At 45.0% G+C, this 18,867-nt stretch overlaps 1 protein-coding gene across 3 annotated transcripts in view; it reads right to left on the reverse strand.

Moving 5' to 3' along the window:
* The window catches only part of PRELID2 (PRELI domain containing 2), a 139,395-nt gene that overhangs the window by 54,851 nt on the left and 65,677 nt on the right, over positions 1 to 18,867 (reverse strand). The window contains exons 4-6 of one of the 3 annotated variants that reach the window (XM_075344597.1): positions 16,518 to 16,539; positions 13,926 to 13,951; positions 10,751 to 10,911 (exon numbers count right to left, since the gene is read on the reverse strand). In XM_075344597.1, coding sequence (XP_075200712.1) covers positions 10,751 to 10,911; positions 13,926 to 13,951; positions 16,518 to 16,539 — 209 coding nt within the window. Of the gene's footprint in view, positions 1 to 10,750; positions 10,912 to 13,925; positions 13,985 to 16,517; positions 16,540 to 18,867 lie in introns of all 3 variants that reach the window. The other 2 variants (XM_075344596.1, XM_075344598.1) reach the window with 2 other exon arrangements.

The raw sequence follows: 18,867 nt of genomic DNA on the forward strand, positions 1-18,867 counted from the left end.
TGTGTGTGTGTGTGTGCTGTTATGTGTGTGTATGTTCCGCAGCTGCAGGACCTTGATATGTGGATGCGATGTGATGTGTGTGTGAGGTGTGTATGAGAGTGAGTGTGAGCCGGTGTACACTGGTAACTATGATACACATCGGGTAACTAAGGGACCTTAGTTACCCGATGTTTATAATGGTTACCAGCGTTCACGGCCTCCGTCAAGATCCCAGCATCGCAAGGTTATGTCTGGCGCTGCTGGGATCCTGACGGAGCCGGTGTAGAAGCAAGAGATATCCCAGCATGTTGTGATGTGTGAGGTGTGTGTGAGAGTGAGTGTGAGTGTGATCTGATGTGTGTGTGTACTCACCTGGGAATCGGAGCTCCGTGTCAGTTGGGCCAGAGCGAGCGTGCATTGCGTGAGGGGGGCGGGGCCTGCAGAGAGCCGGGGCGAGAGGCCAATCCATGTGGGGGGGGCGGGGCCATGGCGAGCCCAGCGGCCAATCAGCTTTGTGTCACCGTAAGGACACAATTTCGGAGCATGACAGACAGACAGACAGAATAAGGCAAATACACATACATATACACATACATACATACATACATATACATATATATACATACATATACACACACACACACACACACACACACACACACACACACACACACACACACACACACACACGTATATTTATTTTTCCCATCAAAATATTGCTTTACCTCCAATATTTTCATTTTCAAAAGCAATAATTACGAAAATGGACACTTCAAATTCTTACACAATTTTTGTTTCACATGGCAATATGACATTTGGGGTTAAAAACTGCTGTTTGAGTGCATGGCAAGACTCTGAACAAAAAGGAAGAACATTTGATTTTTGGAGCATAATATTGACTGGAATAGATTGTAGATACCATATCACATTTGTAAAGTACTTGGAGGTGCCCCTGCACCATTGACCTCATTTTGGAAACTTTATTCCTGAAGGATATCATTTTGGGGGGTGTTGAACACAGTGCTTCACAGAATTTTATAAGATTGGGTCGCAAATATGTTTTTTTACGCTAAAATTCTTCTGCAGAAATTTTTAATTCTCACAAGGGGTAATTATTGAAAACGGATCCAAGCGGCTTTCTCCCTCGGTGTTTTAAAGACACTTCAATAAATATGGATTTTTATGGATGGCGAGTGTTACTTTTTTCTTTTTGAGAAGGGGCTTGGCTTTTGGAATACAGAATTTGGTGAAATAGATTGCGGTCACCATTAGCAGAACCCTTAAAATGCCAGATCAACAAGAAACATTTTTTTTTAGCTTGTATAAGGGTGTAGTAAGCCTCATGAACCCATAGGTACATCACAGAATCTCATTACATTGGGCTACAAAATAAACTTGTTTTATTACAAACATATGTTCTACTGTATGTATGTTATATTAGCAGCAAATTTTTCATTCTGTCAGGGGGTAAGAAATAAAAATGGACCCATCGCACTTTGTCCCAAATGAGGACACCCCATTTGAAGTTGGAAACTATTGTTTGGGCACATGGAGAGACTTAGTAGTAAGGATCATGATTTCACCTCTGGAGCACAGTTTTTGCTGCAACAGTTTGCATGTGCCATTTTCAGAGCCCCTTAAAAAGGGAATCTGTCAGCAGGTTTTTCCTAAGTGCCATAATGCCAGAAAAACCTTGAAGGGAATGTTCAGTTTAAAATGACAAATCTACAGTCACTATGAGACTGTAGACCTGTGAATCCTAACATTTTGCACTGTGAGGATTCTTAGATGTCACGGTCGGGAATGGCGTTCACATGATGGCAAGTATGAGCAATGCAGACTCCCTGCCAAAATCCGACTAGACTATGTCCATCCTCACGTGCCATCAGCGCACCGGAAACAGTCTACTCGGATTCTGGCTGGAAGTATTTGTGGTCACATGACCGCTGTATCAGAGGCTGACACCGGTCAATCCACAGTGCACAAAATGTGAGGTTTCACTAGTCAGCAGTCACACAGTGGTTGCAGACTTGTTGTTTTAGACCAAACTCTCAGTGTGTTACCCCATTATTAAAAATTACACACCTCTGCAATTTTGGCCTAATAGGTGTTCTCCTGAAGAAAAAAAAAAATAAAAAAAAAAAAACAAAAACGCACGACTCAGTCTTTCTGCAAGCCCAGAGAACTCTGCAGTGAAAGATCTTTGTATAGCATGAAAAGGTGAACACCAGGTGACCTTTGGGACCTCCTAAGGGGATAGGATTGTGTCCCATCCATCCATAGCTATCTTTGAGTTCACATATCCATAACATCATCAACACAGTGGTACCAGAACAAGGTCACACTGTCCCTTCAGGAAGCCATAAAGAAGACATATATAACCATTGTGCTAGTTTTACACTACATACATAGTGTGTAATATTTTTTCTATTGTAAATGTGTACAATATTAGTAAAGCCATGTCTACTGTAGATCATTGCGAGCACCCCGAGCGTTTCACCTGCAGCAAGTATATCACACAATAATGTGTACCACATTTTCATCTAAATTCTCGTCCTGGAGGAAGCAAGACGATTTCTAGTTATGACATGTCTCCTGGTATTCCCAAAGGGCATGTGCTTTATATAGGGGCACATTGCTAATATATTGTCCCTGTTCGCTAAATGTCTCCCTCAAATAGACCTGCAGCTGAAGAAAAGGCTGTCAGCCCTTGTAGACCTCAGAACTCTTTGCACAAAATAATTCAGCAAGCAAAACACTGCCATAGAGATCAGAGAAGAAAATGCTACAGCTCAGTTTAATTTCATGGTCACGCTGCTACCACCCCATCACAAATGCCAAACCTTTTATTAGATTCATTAAATACAATTTACAGCCTTATTAATACTGTGTCTTAAAAAAGGAAACTCCTTCAGTAGAACTTTCTGCAAGTCTGAATACAACTATTGAAACATTGATCCCATATTAAAAAGGGAACCTGTCACCAGTTTTGGGGGCCTATAAGCTATGGCCACCACCACCAGTTCTTATACACAGCACTGGAAGGTGGCCCTACTAACGCATCGGGTATTCTAGAATTTTTTTTTTCACATATACAAAATATAAATTTTTATTATACACACACACACACACACACACACACACACACACACACAGTGCTGGCCGAAAGTATTGGCACCCCTGCAATTCTGTCAGATAATACTCAGTTTCTCCTTGAAAATGATTACAATCATAAAGTCTTTGGTATTATTATCTTCATTTATTTTGCTTGCAAAGAAAAAAAACATAAAAAGAATGACACAAAATTGAAATCGTTGATCATTTCACACAAAACTCCAAAAATGGGCCAGACAAAATTATTGGCACCCTTAGCCTAATACTTGGTTGCACAACCTTTAGCCAAAATAACTGCGAACAACCGCTTCCGGTCACCATCAATGAGTTTCTTACAATGCTCTGTAGGAATTTTTAGACCATTCTTCTTTGGCAAACTGCTCCAGGTCCCTGAGATTTGAAGGGTGCCTTCTCCAATAGATAATAGGCAGCGTAGTCCTGGGGAGAGAGGAGGAGGCGGCGTAGTCCTGGGGAAGAGAGGAGGAGGAGGCGGCGTAGTCGTGATACCAATGTGATATGACTGAAGAATGAGTGGGATGTAGATAGGGATCATAATCAAAAGATCTAGTGATCCAGATATATTATTTGATCCATCAATAATTCAGTATCAAAGAGAGATGTCCTCTGGATAACCAATTTTACCATGATGAAGAATACGTGTCAAAACAGATCTTAAGCAAATCCACAATAATGAGGAAGTAACGTTTACAGTTCCACAGTCAGGAAATTCGTGGTTATTTGACAACAGGTGCAAGGAAGCTGGCCTGTAAAATTCACGTCTCCTTGCAATATCTCCAGGAAGCTGTGGTCGACCAGTTGTCAACTGGCTAAGTGTGCAGGAAGCTGCTGGTGCCCACAGCAGCTTGTGGTCAAGTTACATGAACATGACTCAGCAGTCACATGCTGGTCACCAATTAACCATTCACAATTGCAATACTGCATTTGCACACGACTACAAATTTTCCTATAAAAATACACCGGACTCGCTTAATGTTAGGGAACCCTTCCAGGACATTGAAGTGTACGCACTGCTCCTGTGATGCAAGAGGACGGGTTGTTTTTCCTTCTCACATTAATCGAGTCCCTCCGGTGAGAAAGGATTGCTGCAACATATCGGTAATGTTGATGCACATTTCTGTAATGACTAAAAAAGTAGTTCTAATACCTATGTACCATTGACTATTCATGTGCTATTAAAATAAATAGTATCTTGCTATAAAGAATCTTAGTATTCGTGCCTGATTACGATATCAGTGAGCGCTTCGTAAGGAGGAGGGAGGGAGGGAGGAGGGAGGAGGGAGGAGGGAGGAGGGAGGAGGGAGGAGGGAGGAGGGAGGAGGGAGGAGGGAGGAGGGAGGAGGGAGGAGGGAGGAGGGAGGAGGGAGGAGGGAGGAGTCCTGGGGAGAGAGGAGGAGGAGGCGTAGTCCTGGGAAGAGAGAGGAGGAGGAGGCGGCGTAGGTCCTGGGGAGGAGAGGAGGAGGAGGCGGCGTAGTTCTGGGGAGGAGAGGAGGAGGCGTAGTCATATATAGATATAGATAGAGAGCGAGAGCGAGATATTCATTCTAACATGCTGTATATAAAAGAGCCCAGGCTGGGAGTATAACATAAACACTTTATAATACTTATCTAACGCTGGCGCCTCCTCTTTCGGCCATCTTCGTCCTCTTTCTGAAGCCTGGGTGCATGACGCAGCTACGTCATACACACTCGCTGGTCCTGCGCAGGCGCACTACTGCTCAGGGCAGATCAAATGGCGCCTGCTCAGGACCTGAATGCCGCGCGAGTGTGGAGGACGTCGGACCAGTCATGCATCGCGGCTAGAGAAGGAGCACAAAGATGGACAAAAGAGGCGGCACCGGACAACGGAGACGCCCATAAAAAGGCCCACCCCATTACTGTTAGTTAAGTATTATAAAGTGTTTTTTATGTTATACCCCAGGCCTGGAATCTTATATACTGCATTCTAACATGCTGTATATAAGAGCCCGGTGGTGGTGGCTGCAGCTTACAGCCAAAAAAAGTGGTGACAGGTTCCCTTTAAGCAAGTAGCATTTTACTCAGGCCCATGAAGGGGGCTACTAGGCGCACCCAATATGTAGCTGCCAAAACTAGAGAATGGTCTATGGTGCCTGGTTTCAATGAAAAAAGAACAATTGGGAGGAGAACAAAGTGCCACTATATACCCCAGAATACTCACATATGGAGCAAAATTCTAGGAGCAATTCTGGAACAGACCCCTTAAAAAAGGGTTATCCGGCTTGTTATGCCTTTTTTGTCATTTCACTATTGGGCTACATAGGGACAGGTAAGTAGGCAACTACCTACCTAGCCTGCTGTCAGCCCCTCTCCCCCGGCTCACAGCGGTCATGTGACCGCTCCTGCTGGATTTTGCTTCCTGTGACATCACGTCGACCGGGGCAGGACCTTGTTGACAGGAAATACAGCAGACTCCATGCTGCCCCCTGCTGGGCTTGTACAGTCTGTGTAATCCCCGTCCCCTTTTTCCCCCCCGCACCAACCCACATAGACCGTAGTGCAATGGTCTCAAAGACTCTGCCTGTAGGCTGCATGCGGCCCCTGATGCTGCTTGCAGCACGCAGGTCCACAGACCCCTTGCTCATCGCTGCCTATGCTGGGCCTGTGCAGTCAGCGCTTTATATCAGAGGACAGATTCCCGGGTGCTACGCAGATGAGAACTCTGTATACAGCTACTGCAATGATCAGCTGCTGGCCAATCAGAGACAGCAGCTGATCATTGCAGTAGCTGTATACAGAGCTCATCCCTGCGCAGCGCCCAGGAATCTGTCCTCTGATATAAAGCACTGTCAGCAGCAGTCCCGGCACCATTCAAGAAGCAGGAAACAGGGCACTGAGGACAGGTGTGTGTGTGTGTGTGTGTGTGTGTGTGTGTGTGTGTGTGTGTGTGTGTGTGTGTGTGTGTGTGTGTGTGTGTGTGTGTGTGTGTGTGTGTGTGTGTGTAAGACCGGCCCAATACGGAACACTACTACAGGATGGAGAATTCCTCGACCAGGAAAGGGGATATTTCTATAGGATGAGCAGGATGGGTGCAATACTACAGGACGGGTACACGGATGGGGCACATTCCTATATTATGGGGACAGGGATGGGCACATTACTACATTATATGTGCGGTGGATGTGATGTGATTGTGCTGTCACCGATGAGAGGTAGTATCACTGCTCTGTATTTCCAATGCTGGAGCCATCAGTGCTGAGCAGAATACTGACAGCCCATTAGTGTGCAGAGGGCAGGGCTGGACAGTGAGGCCGGGCGGTGCCAGCTCTGACTGAGGTTTGGCAACCAAGGAAAGGAAAAAGACAAGTTTGGTTGAGCTGCACGTAAATGTGTCTGCAGAGAATAAAGGGATAATTGAAGAGGAACAAAAGCTAGAAAACAAAAAAAAAATAAACAAAAATAAATAATGTAGGAATTCTTTATATGACAATATAGCACAAATATGCTTAACCCCTTCCCGACCCTTGACGCACCATATGTGTCATGAAAGTTTGTGCCTTCCCGACCTTTGACGCACCCTATGAGTCATGGCGGGTTTCCGTTCCTGCAGCGCTTGTGACGGAGTTCACTGAAATGTCACCAGTGCTGCAGATACATAAGGACTTGTAGTTGAGCCCAGGGGGAGTGACTTTGCCCCCCCCCCGTGGCTACGATCGCTCTTATTGAATGTGAAAGTGACACTTTCACATTTAATCAGAACGATTGTAATATTTCACCAATGAAACTTGGTGAAATATTACAATCAGGCCGTGGCTGATTATGCAATATCATCGGCCATTGGCTGGAGGGAGCAGAAGGACTTCTGTGTCACGACCCCCGCCCCCGATCTGATTGGAGCTAGCGTCCATGAGACGCTATCACTCCAATCAGATGTGGAGGGGCGGTGTGACCAGTGGGTGCCCTCCCCCTTCAGCTTCCTGGCCGTGGAAGGTGAAGAGGGAGGTCCCCTGCTGCCGTCACCATCGCGATCAACGCGCTGCCAGGATCTGCCGCCGATCACCTTGCTGCGAGGATCTGCCACCACCGATCACCGCGCTGCCAGGTAAGATTTACTCCTTTCTGCTGTCCCCCCGCTCCCCCTGCCGTCCAATTCCACCCCACACTCCCACCCCGATTTTCGGTCCGCCCCATCGTCCGATTACACCCCCCCCCACCCCGACCTCCGCCCCCCCCGTCGTCAGATTCCACCCCTCACCCAGACCTCTGTTTTCCCCCCTGCCCTGTGATCCCTCACTGCTCTGCTTCCGACAGCCTGCTGCCAGCCTGCTGAGTACTGTGAGGACCACTGCCCTGGCCAGTAATCAGGCCCCTCTGCCCCAGTAATCAGACCCCCCCCGCCCCAGTAATCAGGCCCCCCCCCCCCCGCCCCAGTAATCAGGCCCCCCCCCCCCGCCCCAGTAATCAAACCCCCTGCCCCAGTGATCAAACCCCCTGCTGGCCCCTGCATCTCCTCAGCCCCGTGCCTGACAGCTCCCCGCGCCTGACTGCTCACCGCCTGCCCTCCCCGCACCTGACAGCCCCCTCCTGCAGTAGAAAGTTTTGCCAAACACTCGCACATACAGACGCACACTATAATAAAGTTTAGGGGATTTTTTACACATGCTCACAAAATGCCCCGCTCGTCCCAGTCACAAAGGGTGTACTCAGCTGAGGAGGCACATGCCTCCCAAGCTGATATTGAGGGAGAGGACCCCACTTTTTTATATTTCTCCCACTCTTCCTCCTCCAGTGACAGACTCGACGTCGCAGGACAAGAAATCGTCCAGAGGCCATGGAGGAGAAGAGCCAGAGGCCATGGAGGAGAAGAGCCAGAGGCCATGGAGGAGAAGAGCCAGAGGCCATGGAGGAGAAGAGCCAGAGGCCATGGAGGAGAAGAGCCAGAGGCCATGGAGGAGAAGAGCCAGAGGCCATGGAGGAGAAGAGCCAGAGGCCATGGAGGAGAAGAGCCAGAGGCCATGGAGGAGAAGAGCCAGAGGCCATGGAGGAGAAGAGCCAGAGGCCATGGAGGAGAAGAGCCAGAGGCCATGAGGAGAAGAGCCAGAGGCCATGGAGGAGAAGAGCCAGAGGGCCATGGAGGAGAAGAGCCAGAGGCCATGGAGGAGAAGAGCCAGAGGCCATGGAGGAGAAGAGCCAGACGCCATGGAGGAGAAGAGCCAGAGGCCATGGAGGAGAAGAGCCAGAGGCCATGGAGGAGAAGAGCCAGAGGCCATGGAGGAAGACCCACAGTAAAGTGTGAGAGTAACCCCCAACCTAGCGCTAGTGCACTAAACCACACACACACCAAACTGACGTACATTACACCACACTAACTTGAAATACACTACGTCAGGTTGGTGTGTGTGTTGTAGTGTACATCAGGGTGTGTGTGTGTGTGTGTGTGTGTGTGTGTGTGTGTGTGTGTGTGTGTGTGTGTGTGTGTGTGTGTGTGTGTGTGTGTGTGTGTGTTGTATACTACACCACACATATCAACCTGACACACATCAACCTGAGGTACACTACCTTATACCACACTGCACACCAACCTGACGTACACTACACGATACCACACTGCACAGCAATCTGACTTGGTGTATGTTAGGTTGGTGCATGTTAGGTTGGTGTATGTCAGGATGGTGTGTGTGTGGTGTATACTACACCACACATACCAACCTGACGTACACTACGTCAGGTTGGTATGTGGTGTAGTGTAGGTCAGGTTGATGTGTGTGTGTGTGTGTGTGTGTGTGTGTGTGTGTGTGTGTGTGTGTGTGTGTGTGTGTGTGTGTGTGTGTGTGTGTGTGTGTGTGTGTGTGTTAAACACCACACACGCACACACAGACACACACACACCCCAACCTGACATACACTACATACTCTCCATATGCCACATGGTGTCCGTAAATAATTGGAGCTAATTTTCCATTCAAATTGTTAGCAAGACACCATGCCGCGTATGGAGAACCCCTGTGTGCCTAAACATTGGTGCTCCTCCAGAAGTGACCCCATTTTGGAAACTAGACCTCCCAAGGAACTTATCTAGATGCATAGTGAGTACTTTGAACCTCCAGGTGCTTCACAAATTGATCCATAAAAATGAAAAAGTACTTTTTTTTTTCTTCACAAGTTTTTTTAGCCTCAATTTTTTTTTTTTCATTTTCACATGGGCAACAGGATAGAATGGATCCTAAAATTTGTTGGGCAATTTCTCCTGAGTACATAGAAACCTCATATGGGGTCATAAACCACTGTTTGGGTGCACGGCAGGGCTCGGAAGGGAAGAAGCGCCATTTGACTTGATACCCTTGTGAAAAAAAAGCTACCTGGTTGAAGTAACAATTTTGTGGTAGAAAAAAAAAAAAAAAATCTTTTCATGGCTCAATGTTATTAACTTCTGTGAAGCCCCCAGGGGTTCAAAGGCCTCACTAAACATCTAAAAAAAAAAAAAAAAAAAAATCCATGAGGGGTCTCGTTTCCAAACTGGAGTCACTTGTGCGGGAGCTCCATTGTTTAGGTACCTCAGGGGGTCTCCAAACGCAACATGGCATCCGCTAACTATTACAGACAATTTTGCGTTTGAAAAGTTAAATGGCGCTTCTTGCCTTCCGAGCCTTGCCGTGCACCTAAACAAGTGATTTCCAACACATATGAGGTATCTGTGTACTCAGGAGAAATTGCACAATAAATATTATGGTGTAATTTTTCCTGATACCCTTGTGAAAATGCTAAATTTTATGGCTAAAATAACATTTTTGTGTAAAAAAGTAAAATTTTAATTTTTTCCTTCCATATGGCTTTGATTCTTGTGAAGCACCTAAAGGGGTAATAAACTTCTTGGACGTGGTTTTGAGTAGCCTGAGGGGTGCAGGTTTTAGAATGGGGTCACTTTTGGGTATTTTCTGTCACCTAGGCCTCTCAAAGTTACTTCAAATGTGATGTGGTCCCTAAAAAAAAAAAAAAGTTTTTTGTAAGTTTTGTTGGAAAAATCAGAAATTGCTGATGAACTTTGACCCCTTCTAACTTCCCAACAAAAAAAAATTTTGTTTTGAAAATTGCGCTGGTGTAAAGTAGACATGTGGGAAATGTTATTTAGTAACTATTTTGTGTGACACAACTCTCAGATTTATGGGCAGAAAATTTCTAATTTTGAAAATTGCGCAATTTTCTAAATTTTCAAAAATGAACGCAAAAAAATATTGGCCTAAATTTACCACTATCATGAAGTACAATATGTCACAAAAAAAACCAATGTCAGAATCGCCAGGATCCGTTGAAGCATTCCAGAGTTATAACTTAATAAAGGGACACTTGTCATAATTGCGCAAAATGGCGAGGTCAGTAAGGTCAAAATAGGCTGGGGGCTGAAGGGGTTAAAAAAAAAATAATTGGTGTCTATGTTGGAGAACTTTCATTTCATGGCATCTTAATCCCTTAGTCACCACCAATACGACTGTTTAATGACAGGAGATAAAATGTTGATGTGCATATCGGAATATACAACTAATTTACAATACATTACTAGTAATTGTAAGTCCGATTCTTTACAGCTGCTGCCATCAGGGGTACTAGGGTAGGTAAACACCGCACGAGTTGCTGGAACAATACATCTGCATGACCAGCCATCAGGTGTATATGAATATCTTACCAATTGCAATTATGTTTGCTTTCCCGATACACAGACTCTTCATTCATTGACGCATATTGGACCCATGTTAGGCAGCGAGTCTTCAAATTCATCACCCGAGCTTTCATGTCCAGCCATGACTCTTCTTCTAGGTATATATTTGGTACTTTAAGAATACTCCACTGTGGGTAAAACAAGAATATCAGAAAATTTCTGGAAGTGGAAACCGATAATTTCTTCCACCAGTAATACATATGCTTAGAAGAGTTAAATCCCATCCTCCAAAATGTGCCTTGTACCACTGCAGAGTGTACACATGCAGTACAAAAGCAGATAAGCCATAAATCACACACACAATACACAGCAGAAAAGCAAAGTCATCAGCCATTGCACTAGAATGGAGCTCATAAGAGAAGAAATCAGACCTTGGTAACGAATCAGGCTTGCACTAAGTCCCAGGTGTACCATAGGCATGAACCAGTGAGTACCTAGACAACCTGACAATGCATATAAAATTGTATGCACGTAGCTTATTTGGAGTCTCATTCATCAAATAGATAATTTTGGTTAATGCAGACAGCAAAGCAAGGTTCAATTTTAATTTCTCAGAGTTCTTAAAAATTTAAAAGGAGACCTGTGGTTAGATTCATGCTGCCCAAACCACATGCAGCATCAAAGTCTAGCTGCTAGATTGCAGCCAAGAATATTCTACTCTAAAATCCTACAGTGTTTTAGAGAAAAGGTTTTAAAAAGCCGGCCGGGGACTATAGGGAGAGACCGGGGCTAGTCCAGCTTGGCCACTAGATGGCTTCACGGCACCCTGCTCCACTTGATTAACAGGACTCTTCCTACGTACACACATACCAAAATATGGGTCAGATCAACTGGAGCAGGGAGAAGTTGGACGAGGACCATGCTGGACTAATAAGGGCTCATCCTATAGTCTATGACCAACTTTTCAAGCTATCCATTCTCTGAAATGCAACGGGGTTTCAGACTAGCCTATATCTGGCTGCAATCGTGGAAACTGGCTCCAATTTATGTAGTCTGTGGTACGGGAGATATAAAGCCAATGACAAATCTCTTAATAACATGTTCTTGCCTTTCTTTAGTTAGTTAGTGATAATTTATGGGGCTCCAGGGTATGAGACTTCCTCCTGGGGACAGAAGTGCTCAGCTTATCCTTGAATAGAGCCCACAGAGGAGCTACAGAGCCTGTTCATCACTACGATAATCTGAGCATTTCCATTCCTTGGTCTGATTGATCGAGGTGTCCTGACACACTCATCAATGCATGCTAATATACAGTGGCTATAATAGTGCACTTTTTATTTTCCAGTAGGTTAAAAGGTAACTAAACTTTGACATATTCTGTGATTTGTTACTATAGGACCATTTTAAATTTTGCTTAGTAATTTTGATAAAGCAGTCCCACCATCATTATACGAGGGGCTGCTGATAAGTCTTTGGCTTTATGATTTTTTTTTTTTTGTTTCTATGGTAACAAACGTTATAAATACATGAAAGCCTTATGTGTCTATACAAATATTGGTTTTCAAAATTTTGTGTTTGTTGCTTATGGCAACGGTGTTCTACACAAGCGGGAAAACAAAATGGCGGAGTATAATGCGATATTCACAGCAACTGAGAGCAGAGGAGTGATAAAATTCTTAATTCTGCAAGTAAAGTCCACAAAGGATATTCACGGTGATATGTCACAGACATTGGGAGATCAATGCCCTTCATATTCCACAGTTAAGAACTGGGTTGCTAAATTTAGAATGGGCCACTTCAGCACCAATTATGAGGAACGTCCTGGATGACAGAGTGGTGGTTGTTCCGGAGATCGCCGATGCGGTGCACAACCTCATACTGGAGAATCGACGAATTTCAGCTGAAGCAATAGCAGACATGGGGATTTCCCGTGAACATGTTTGTGCCATTATCCATGAACATTTGGACATGAGGAAACTATCTGCAAAGTGGGTCCCCAAATGTTTGACAACAGATCTTAGAAGCATGCGAGTGAAAACTTCCCACTCCATTTTTCAGTGTTTCCAGACTGTTAAGAACTTCCTGGATCGACTGGTCACTATGGATGAGACCTGCATTTATTTGTATGACCCTGGAAAAAAAAAAAAAAAAAAAAAAAAGGAGCAGCAGTCAAAGGAGTGGCGACACCGTGGTTCTCTTCAGCCAAAGAATTTCAGGGTGCAAAAATCAGCCACTAAGGTGATGGTGTCTGTGTTCTGGGATAAGGAGGGCGTGCTGCTAGTGGACTACCTTCAAAAAGGGTTCCGCCATCAATGCAAGGTATTACATTGAATTTTTGGACTAATTGAAGGGAGCTCTGAAGGCCAAAAGCCGTGGCAAGCTGTCCAAAAGGAATCTTGATCCTGCAAAACAACGCCTCCGCTCACACTGCACAAGTGACCACGGCAAAACTGGCAGAGCTGGGCTTCTAGCTGGTTGACCACCCACCTTATTCACCAGATCTAGCTCCCTCCGACTATCATCGGTTTCCAAACCTGAAGATACACATTAAGGGTACCAAATTTCACACCATTTGATGCCATGGCTGCTTTGGATGCCTGGTTTGAAGCACAACCGAAATCCTTTTTTTTTTGATAGGCTTACAGAATTTGGAATACTGATGTAAGAAGTGTGTTGACATCAGTGGAGAGTATGTGGAATAAATGTAAAGTTTCATCATCCTCTCTCGTTTCTTTCTGGGTAAAACCAAAGACTTATCAGCAGCTCCTCGTACACCAGCCTGTCTGCATACAACTGCACAGAGCCTGAAAAGACTATGCAGAATGGAAAATTTGCTCCCCTAGAGAAGATTGTTTATTACATCTCTTCCAAGTCGCTAAGTACACAGCGCTCAATAAGTGCCTTATAAACCCTACAAATGCGGCCATGCTGCTTTAGTCCCTTAGCAGACCCACAAACACCAAGAATCAGTAAAGCAAAGCATCAGATACAATCCTAAAAAGAAAATTATAAAAAAAAAAAAAAAAATAAAAAAAAATAATCTAGTTCTTTTTTTTTTCTTTTAGCATATCTTTTTTTATAATTTTTCCTGAAATGTATGACGATTTTACATCTAAGTGGATGTTTTATTGTCATCATTGGATTTCTCATGCTCTTAGCAAAAAAAAAAAAAAAGCAATGTGTATATATGTGCAGCACTTACCAAACCCAGGAGAACGAGGATGTACACTGCACAAAAGAAGTCACAAAACAAATACAAGCCTAAACAAAAGATTGGGAACTGAAAAGCTCGGAAATGTATGGTGATAAATGCGCCATTTAAACATATCGAGCACATTGATTTTCAAGGTCTTTATCACAAAAGTAGTGGAGGCTTATTGAGCTTCCCACTCGCTTTACTGCCCTTTACTGATCACACAATGCTTAGTTACACGCCGGCTTTAGCAAAAATAAAGCGCTAATAATTGTTAAACAGATCCCGACCGCTCTATTCATCTATGAGGGAGCACTATATGATGCAGGCACGTGGGAACAAGTGACATTTTTGCATTATATACACAACATGCAGATCTCGCCAGAAAATTAATAACACTTAAAATGAATTTGCCATTCAGTCCATGAGAAATATTGTCTCCAGCAAGTAAGTGTTAGCTTATGTAGGAAATTGTAAGGATTTTCTACCGCTGCTGAATCACTCGGTAACTGAGCCATACTGGCACACATTTTCACCCCTCTTTATTAACCACTTTTCTGCATTGGCTTAGCTTATGTTTGTGCAAAAACACAAAGAATTGATATGCTGCAGATGTAAATCTAGTGAAAATCTGCACATAAAAAAAATAAAAAACGTGTGCATGAGAATTCAGGATTCTCAGTCACTTTTCTGGCATCAGGACATTGTGACAAATCAGTGACAAATCTACAATGTGTGCACAGGCCCTTAGACTGAAGGATACCTGGACCGGGTGAGCTGATGTGATACCTGTTTTTTGCCTTTGTTCACACACCAATTCAGCACATTTAAAAATAATTGGTCTATTTTTTCACATACATTTGCTGAATGAAGCCGGTCATAAATAATCTATACCTGTAAAAGACGTACAGCAAATATCAATTACTCTGAATAATAAAAGGACGTCACATGCTTTCTTTCAGATGTGGTTTTGATACAATGTACCCACAAAAAAACACAAACGCTTTTTTCATGCCTAAAATAAAAAGCCAGTGCTGTGACCACAGCATGCTCAAGGTATGGTGTAGGTGAAGTGTCTTATAAACCAGCCCATCACACAACAAGTTATTATTAGCTACCCCCTGATGTATATCAGGTGTGTATGTATACAGTGTGTCCACCCATATCCTGTCCACCGCCATTAAGCTGAGAACGGCGGCAGCTATAAGAATAGAAGTGGTGTCTAGGTATAGTAAAGTAGCCATGCGCTACGCAATGAAACCACCTATAGCGCCACCTGGTGGAAACAGCGGCGTTCGCATTTTTATCTCGAAAACGGAATGAGATAAGAGAAAAAAAGTGAATTACAAAGTTGTAGGGCATCATCAATTCAATACGAATCAACACCTTGCATACAGAAATGCTATGATAAGAATGTGTAAAACTCACAAGGCTGCGGACGTGAAGCGAAACCTCATGGAGACCTTCCTACAAGGCATTGGGTATGGAGGCTGAGTGGAGTGGCCTCCATGCTCACCTGACCTAACCCCATTGGACTTCTTTCTGTGAGGTAACATCAAACTGCAGTTGTATGCGACCCCTCCACCAACATTGCAGGAGCTACAATGACTTATCACAGATGCTTGTGCAAACGTGTCACCTACCATATTGCACAACATGCAGCAAGATACAGTATGCTGTCCAGAGGCCAGATGTGCATTGCAGCTGACGGTGGCCACTTTGAGCGTCAAAGTTAAATGAGCGCCATATGCGTGACCAGCATTTAATGTTTTGGGGAGGGGTTTTTGGAGGGGGGGGGGGGGGGGTAATGGGTTTCATATCATAGCATTTCTGTATGGAAGGTGTCATTTGTATTGCATGGATGATGCCCTACAATTTTTAATTCACTGTTTTTCTCTCGAGATAAAAATGCTAATGCCGTTTTCCACCAGGTGGCGCTATAGGTGGTTTCACTGCATAGCGCATGGCTACTTTACTATACCTAGACACCACTTCTATGCCTATAGCTGCCGCCGTTCTCAAGTTAATGGCGGTGGACAGGATATGGGTGGACACACTGTATATATATTTATTTATGGTATGTAGCTATGCCAATATTCTAAAGCACATTGCATGTACAGTATGTCACTTCAATCTTTACAGATTTCTCAAATAATCAGGACATTGTAGAACACTGCCAGGACAACATGTGCTTTCTAAATGTAAAATGTGTGACCTGCTGCAATATGAGATGTCGAAAAAAAAAAAAAAGATTTTGTATTCATCCTTGTAATTAGACTCGAGGATTAAGCAATGATGAAAGCTGAGCGACTGCTGTTAGCGCTTGGTATTCATATGCACTCAATGACCTTAATAAATGATGGCGAGGTCATGCAAATGTTTAAACATTTATGCTAAATGCTTAGTCCCCAGTCTGATTCCCTTTACTGCTAAAAAGCTAAGTAAATTATCTGCCCATTCCATGATTCATTTGGAGTTGCTTCCAGCTGGTTATTGCCTATTTAAGATGATGGATTTCCAAAGACCCCCCTTTTGCCAACTGTTGCATGCAAAACACCGACAGGCAGAACTCGGCAAATGGTAGCAGCACCATACTCCTACCTTGAAAAATCCACTCTCTGGACTGACGATGCATGAAAGAAAAAGTCAAACAGAAGTTGTACGCCTGCACATTGCACTCCACATTTCATGGGTTTGTTAGGGCCGTTTCACACATCCGGCTTTTTGCCGCATTGGTGGATACGGCGCACTCCAGTACAGTGTGATACAGTACAATGTACATGACAGTACAGTCATGTGACAGGAGCATGTGACACAGAAGTTGCCGCGCCGCCATTGTACTGTATCACACTGTAGTGAAGTGTGCCGGCTCCGCCAATCCGGCGAAAAGCCGAATGTGTGAAACGGCCCTTACACTGGACTGATATAGATGTGTAGTGGTGACAACTCATGTTAAGGCCCCCTTCACACATCAGTGAAAAACACAAACATTTTTCACTGATGTGATAAAAAAGCGTATGTCCTCTCGTGTGCCGGGATTATGGCACACGTGTGATCTGTTTGCCATCTGTGAGATTACACGGAGATCAGGCACTTATGCTCACCTGTCCATGCCGCTGCTCTCCGTGGTGCTGATGTCTCCTGTGATGCTGTGTTCAGCCGCCACTGTCTCCCCTCTGCAGCCACCTCCAGGTCAGCTGTGCAGTGCATATGTATGAGCATAATTAGCCAGCCTGGAAGCAGCAGACAGCAGCAGCCGGAGACTGCATCGCTGGAGACAGGAGAGTATATAAAAAAAATTTTTTAAAATGTACATGTTTTTTTCTGGTATATTTTTCACAGATCACACTACAGTTTGGGCCGTGAGACAGTGGTGCCGGAGAAAATCAGTTTAGTCTCCGTGTGGAACACATGGACAAGTGTGTACGCTGCACGGAGACAGTGTCAGTGAGAAATCACTGATGTGTGCGCAGACCCATTGTTGTGAATGGGTCTGCTTATGTCCGTGATTCTGGTATGTATAAAAACTGCAACATACTACCAGAATCACTGACGTGGGAAGGGGGGCCTAACAGAGAGGCCCACAATTCTCGCTGGAAGGTGGTTTACCAACAGCAGCTCCGACTAGATTGTTACTCACCTGAAATCGATTCAAAAGTGTGTGTGTGTATGGCATAGGAAAAATGTTATAATGGAGCTTCTGCCAAGTTGTCATAGTAAACAGACTGCTCTTTAAAAAATGTATGCCTCTGTATAAACATAAGGCATACAGACGTATAGTAATACAATTACCGTATTTTTCGCTTTATAAGACGCACTTTTTTTCACCCAAAATTGTGGGTAAAAAAGGGGTGCGTCTTACAAAGTGAATGTAACTTACCGGGCAGTAATCCGGCGGTGGAGTGAGTCACAGGAGGCTGGTGCGACCGCCATGGATCCCCCGGCAATCGGCTGCGGAGGCGGCCGCCATGGATCCCGCGGCAATCGGTTGCGGTGGCGGCCGCCATGGATCCCGCGGCAATCGGCTGCGGTGGCGGTCACCATAGCCGAAATCTATCTGCGCCGCCTCCAACGCGACTTCTGGAAAATGGCTGCGGAGGTGACGCAGGTGCAGATGGAGATCTCAGAGAAGCGAGATCTCCATCTGCGCATGCGCTGCCTTCCGTAGCCATTTTCCTGAAGTCCATCGCGTCGGAGGCTACGCAGGCGCAGATAGAGATCACAGCTCTCGAAGATCGCGATCTGCGCATGCGTGGGCTCCATTTTAGATCTCCGCAGGAGACGGAGACTATCATAAGAAAGAGGAGAGAGATAAGAACGATTCTCCCTCTCCTCGCTAGGGATGGATGCTGATTGGTGGAGACAACTTCTGCAGAGCTGCCTCCACCAATCAGTGATCTGAGCCTGACAAATGTCAGGAACATGGGGGAACAATGGAGAACACAACCCCCATCATCAGCCTTCAGAATATACTGTATCAATCGGTGTATTCTGAAGGATGATGGGGGCTGTAGTCCTTTAGTGTAAACACTCCAGGGAGGGACTAATGTAGTGGCCAAAGTGTAAATGTGACTACCACCCCCCTCATCTTTCAGAATACAGCCATGTATGGTATACAGTACATGGGTGTATTCCTAAGGATTAGGGGGGTGGTAGTCCCAGATCCCCATAAAAGTGCATCATGCAGGTCCCCCATAGCCGTGTCATCCACGGATCCCACATAACAGTGCATCATCCACATTTCCCCCATAGCAATGAGTCATCCACAGGTCCCCCACAGCAGTGCCATCCACAGGTCCCCCACAGCAGTGCCATCCACAGGTCCCCCACAGCAGTGCCATCCACAGGTCCCCCACAGCAGTGCCATCCACAGGTCCCCCACAGCAGTGCCATCCACAGGTCCCCCACAGCAGTGCCATCCACAGGTCCCCCACAGCAGTGCCATCCACAG

Source organism: Anomaloglossus baeobatrachus, chromosome 4 (genome assembly GCF_048569485.1).
Source record: "Anomaloglossus baeobatrachus isolate aAnoBae1 chromosome 4, aAnoBae1.hap1, whole genome shotgun sequence".
Classification (NCBI taxonomy): Eukaryota; Metazoa; Chordata; class Amphibia; order Anura; family Aromobatidae; genus Anomaloglossus; species Anomaloglossus baeobatrachus.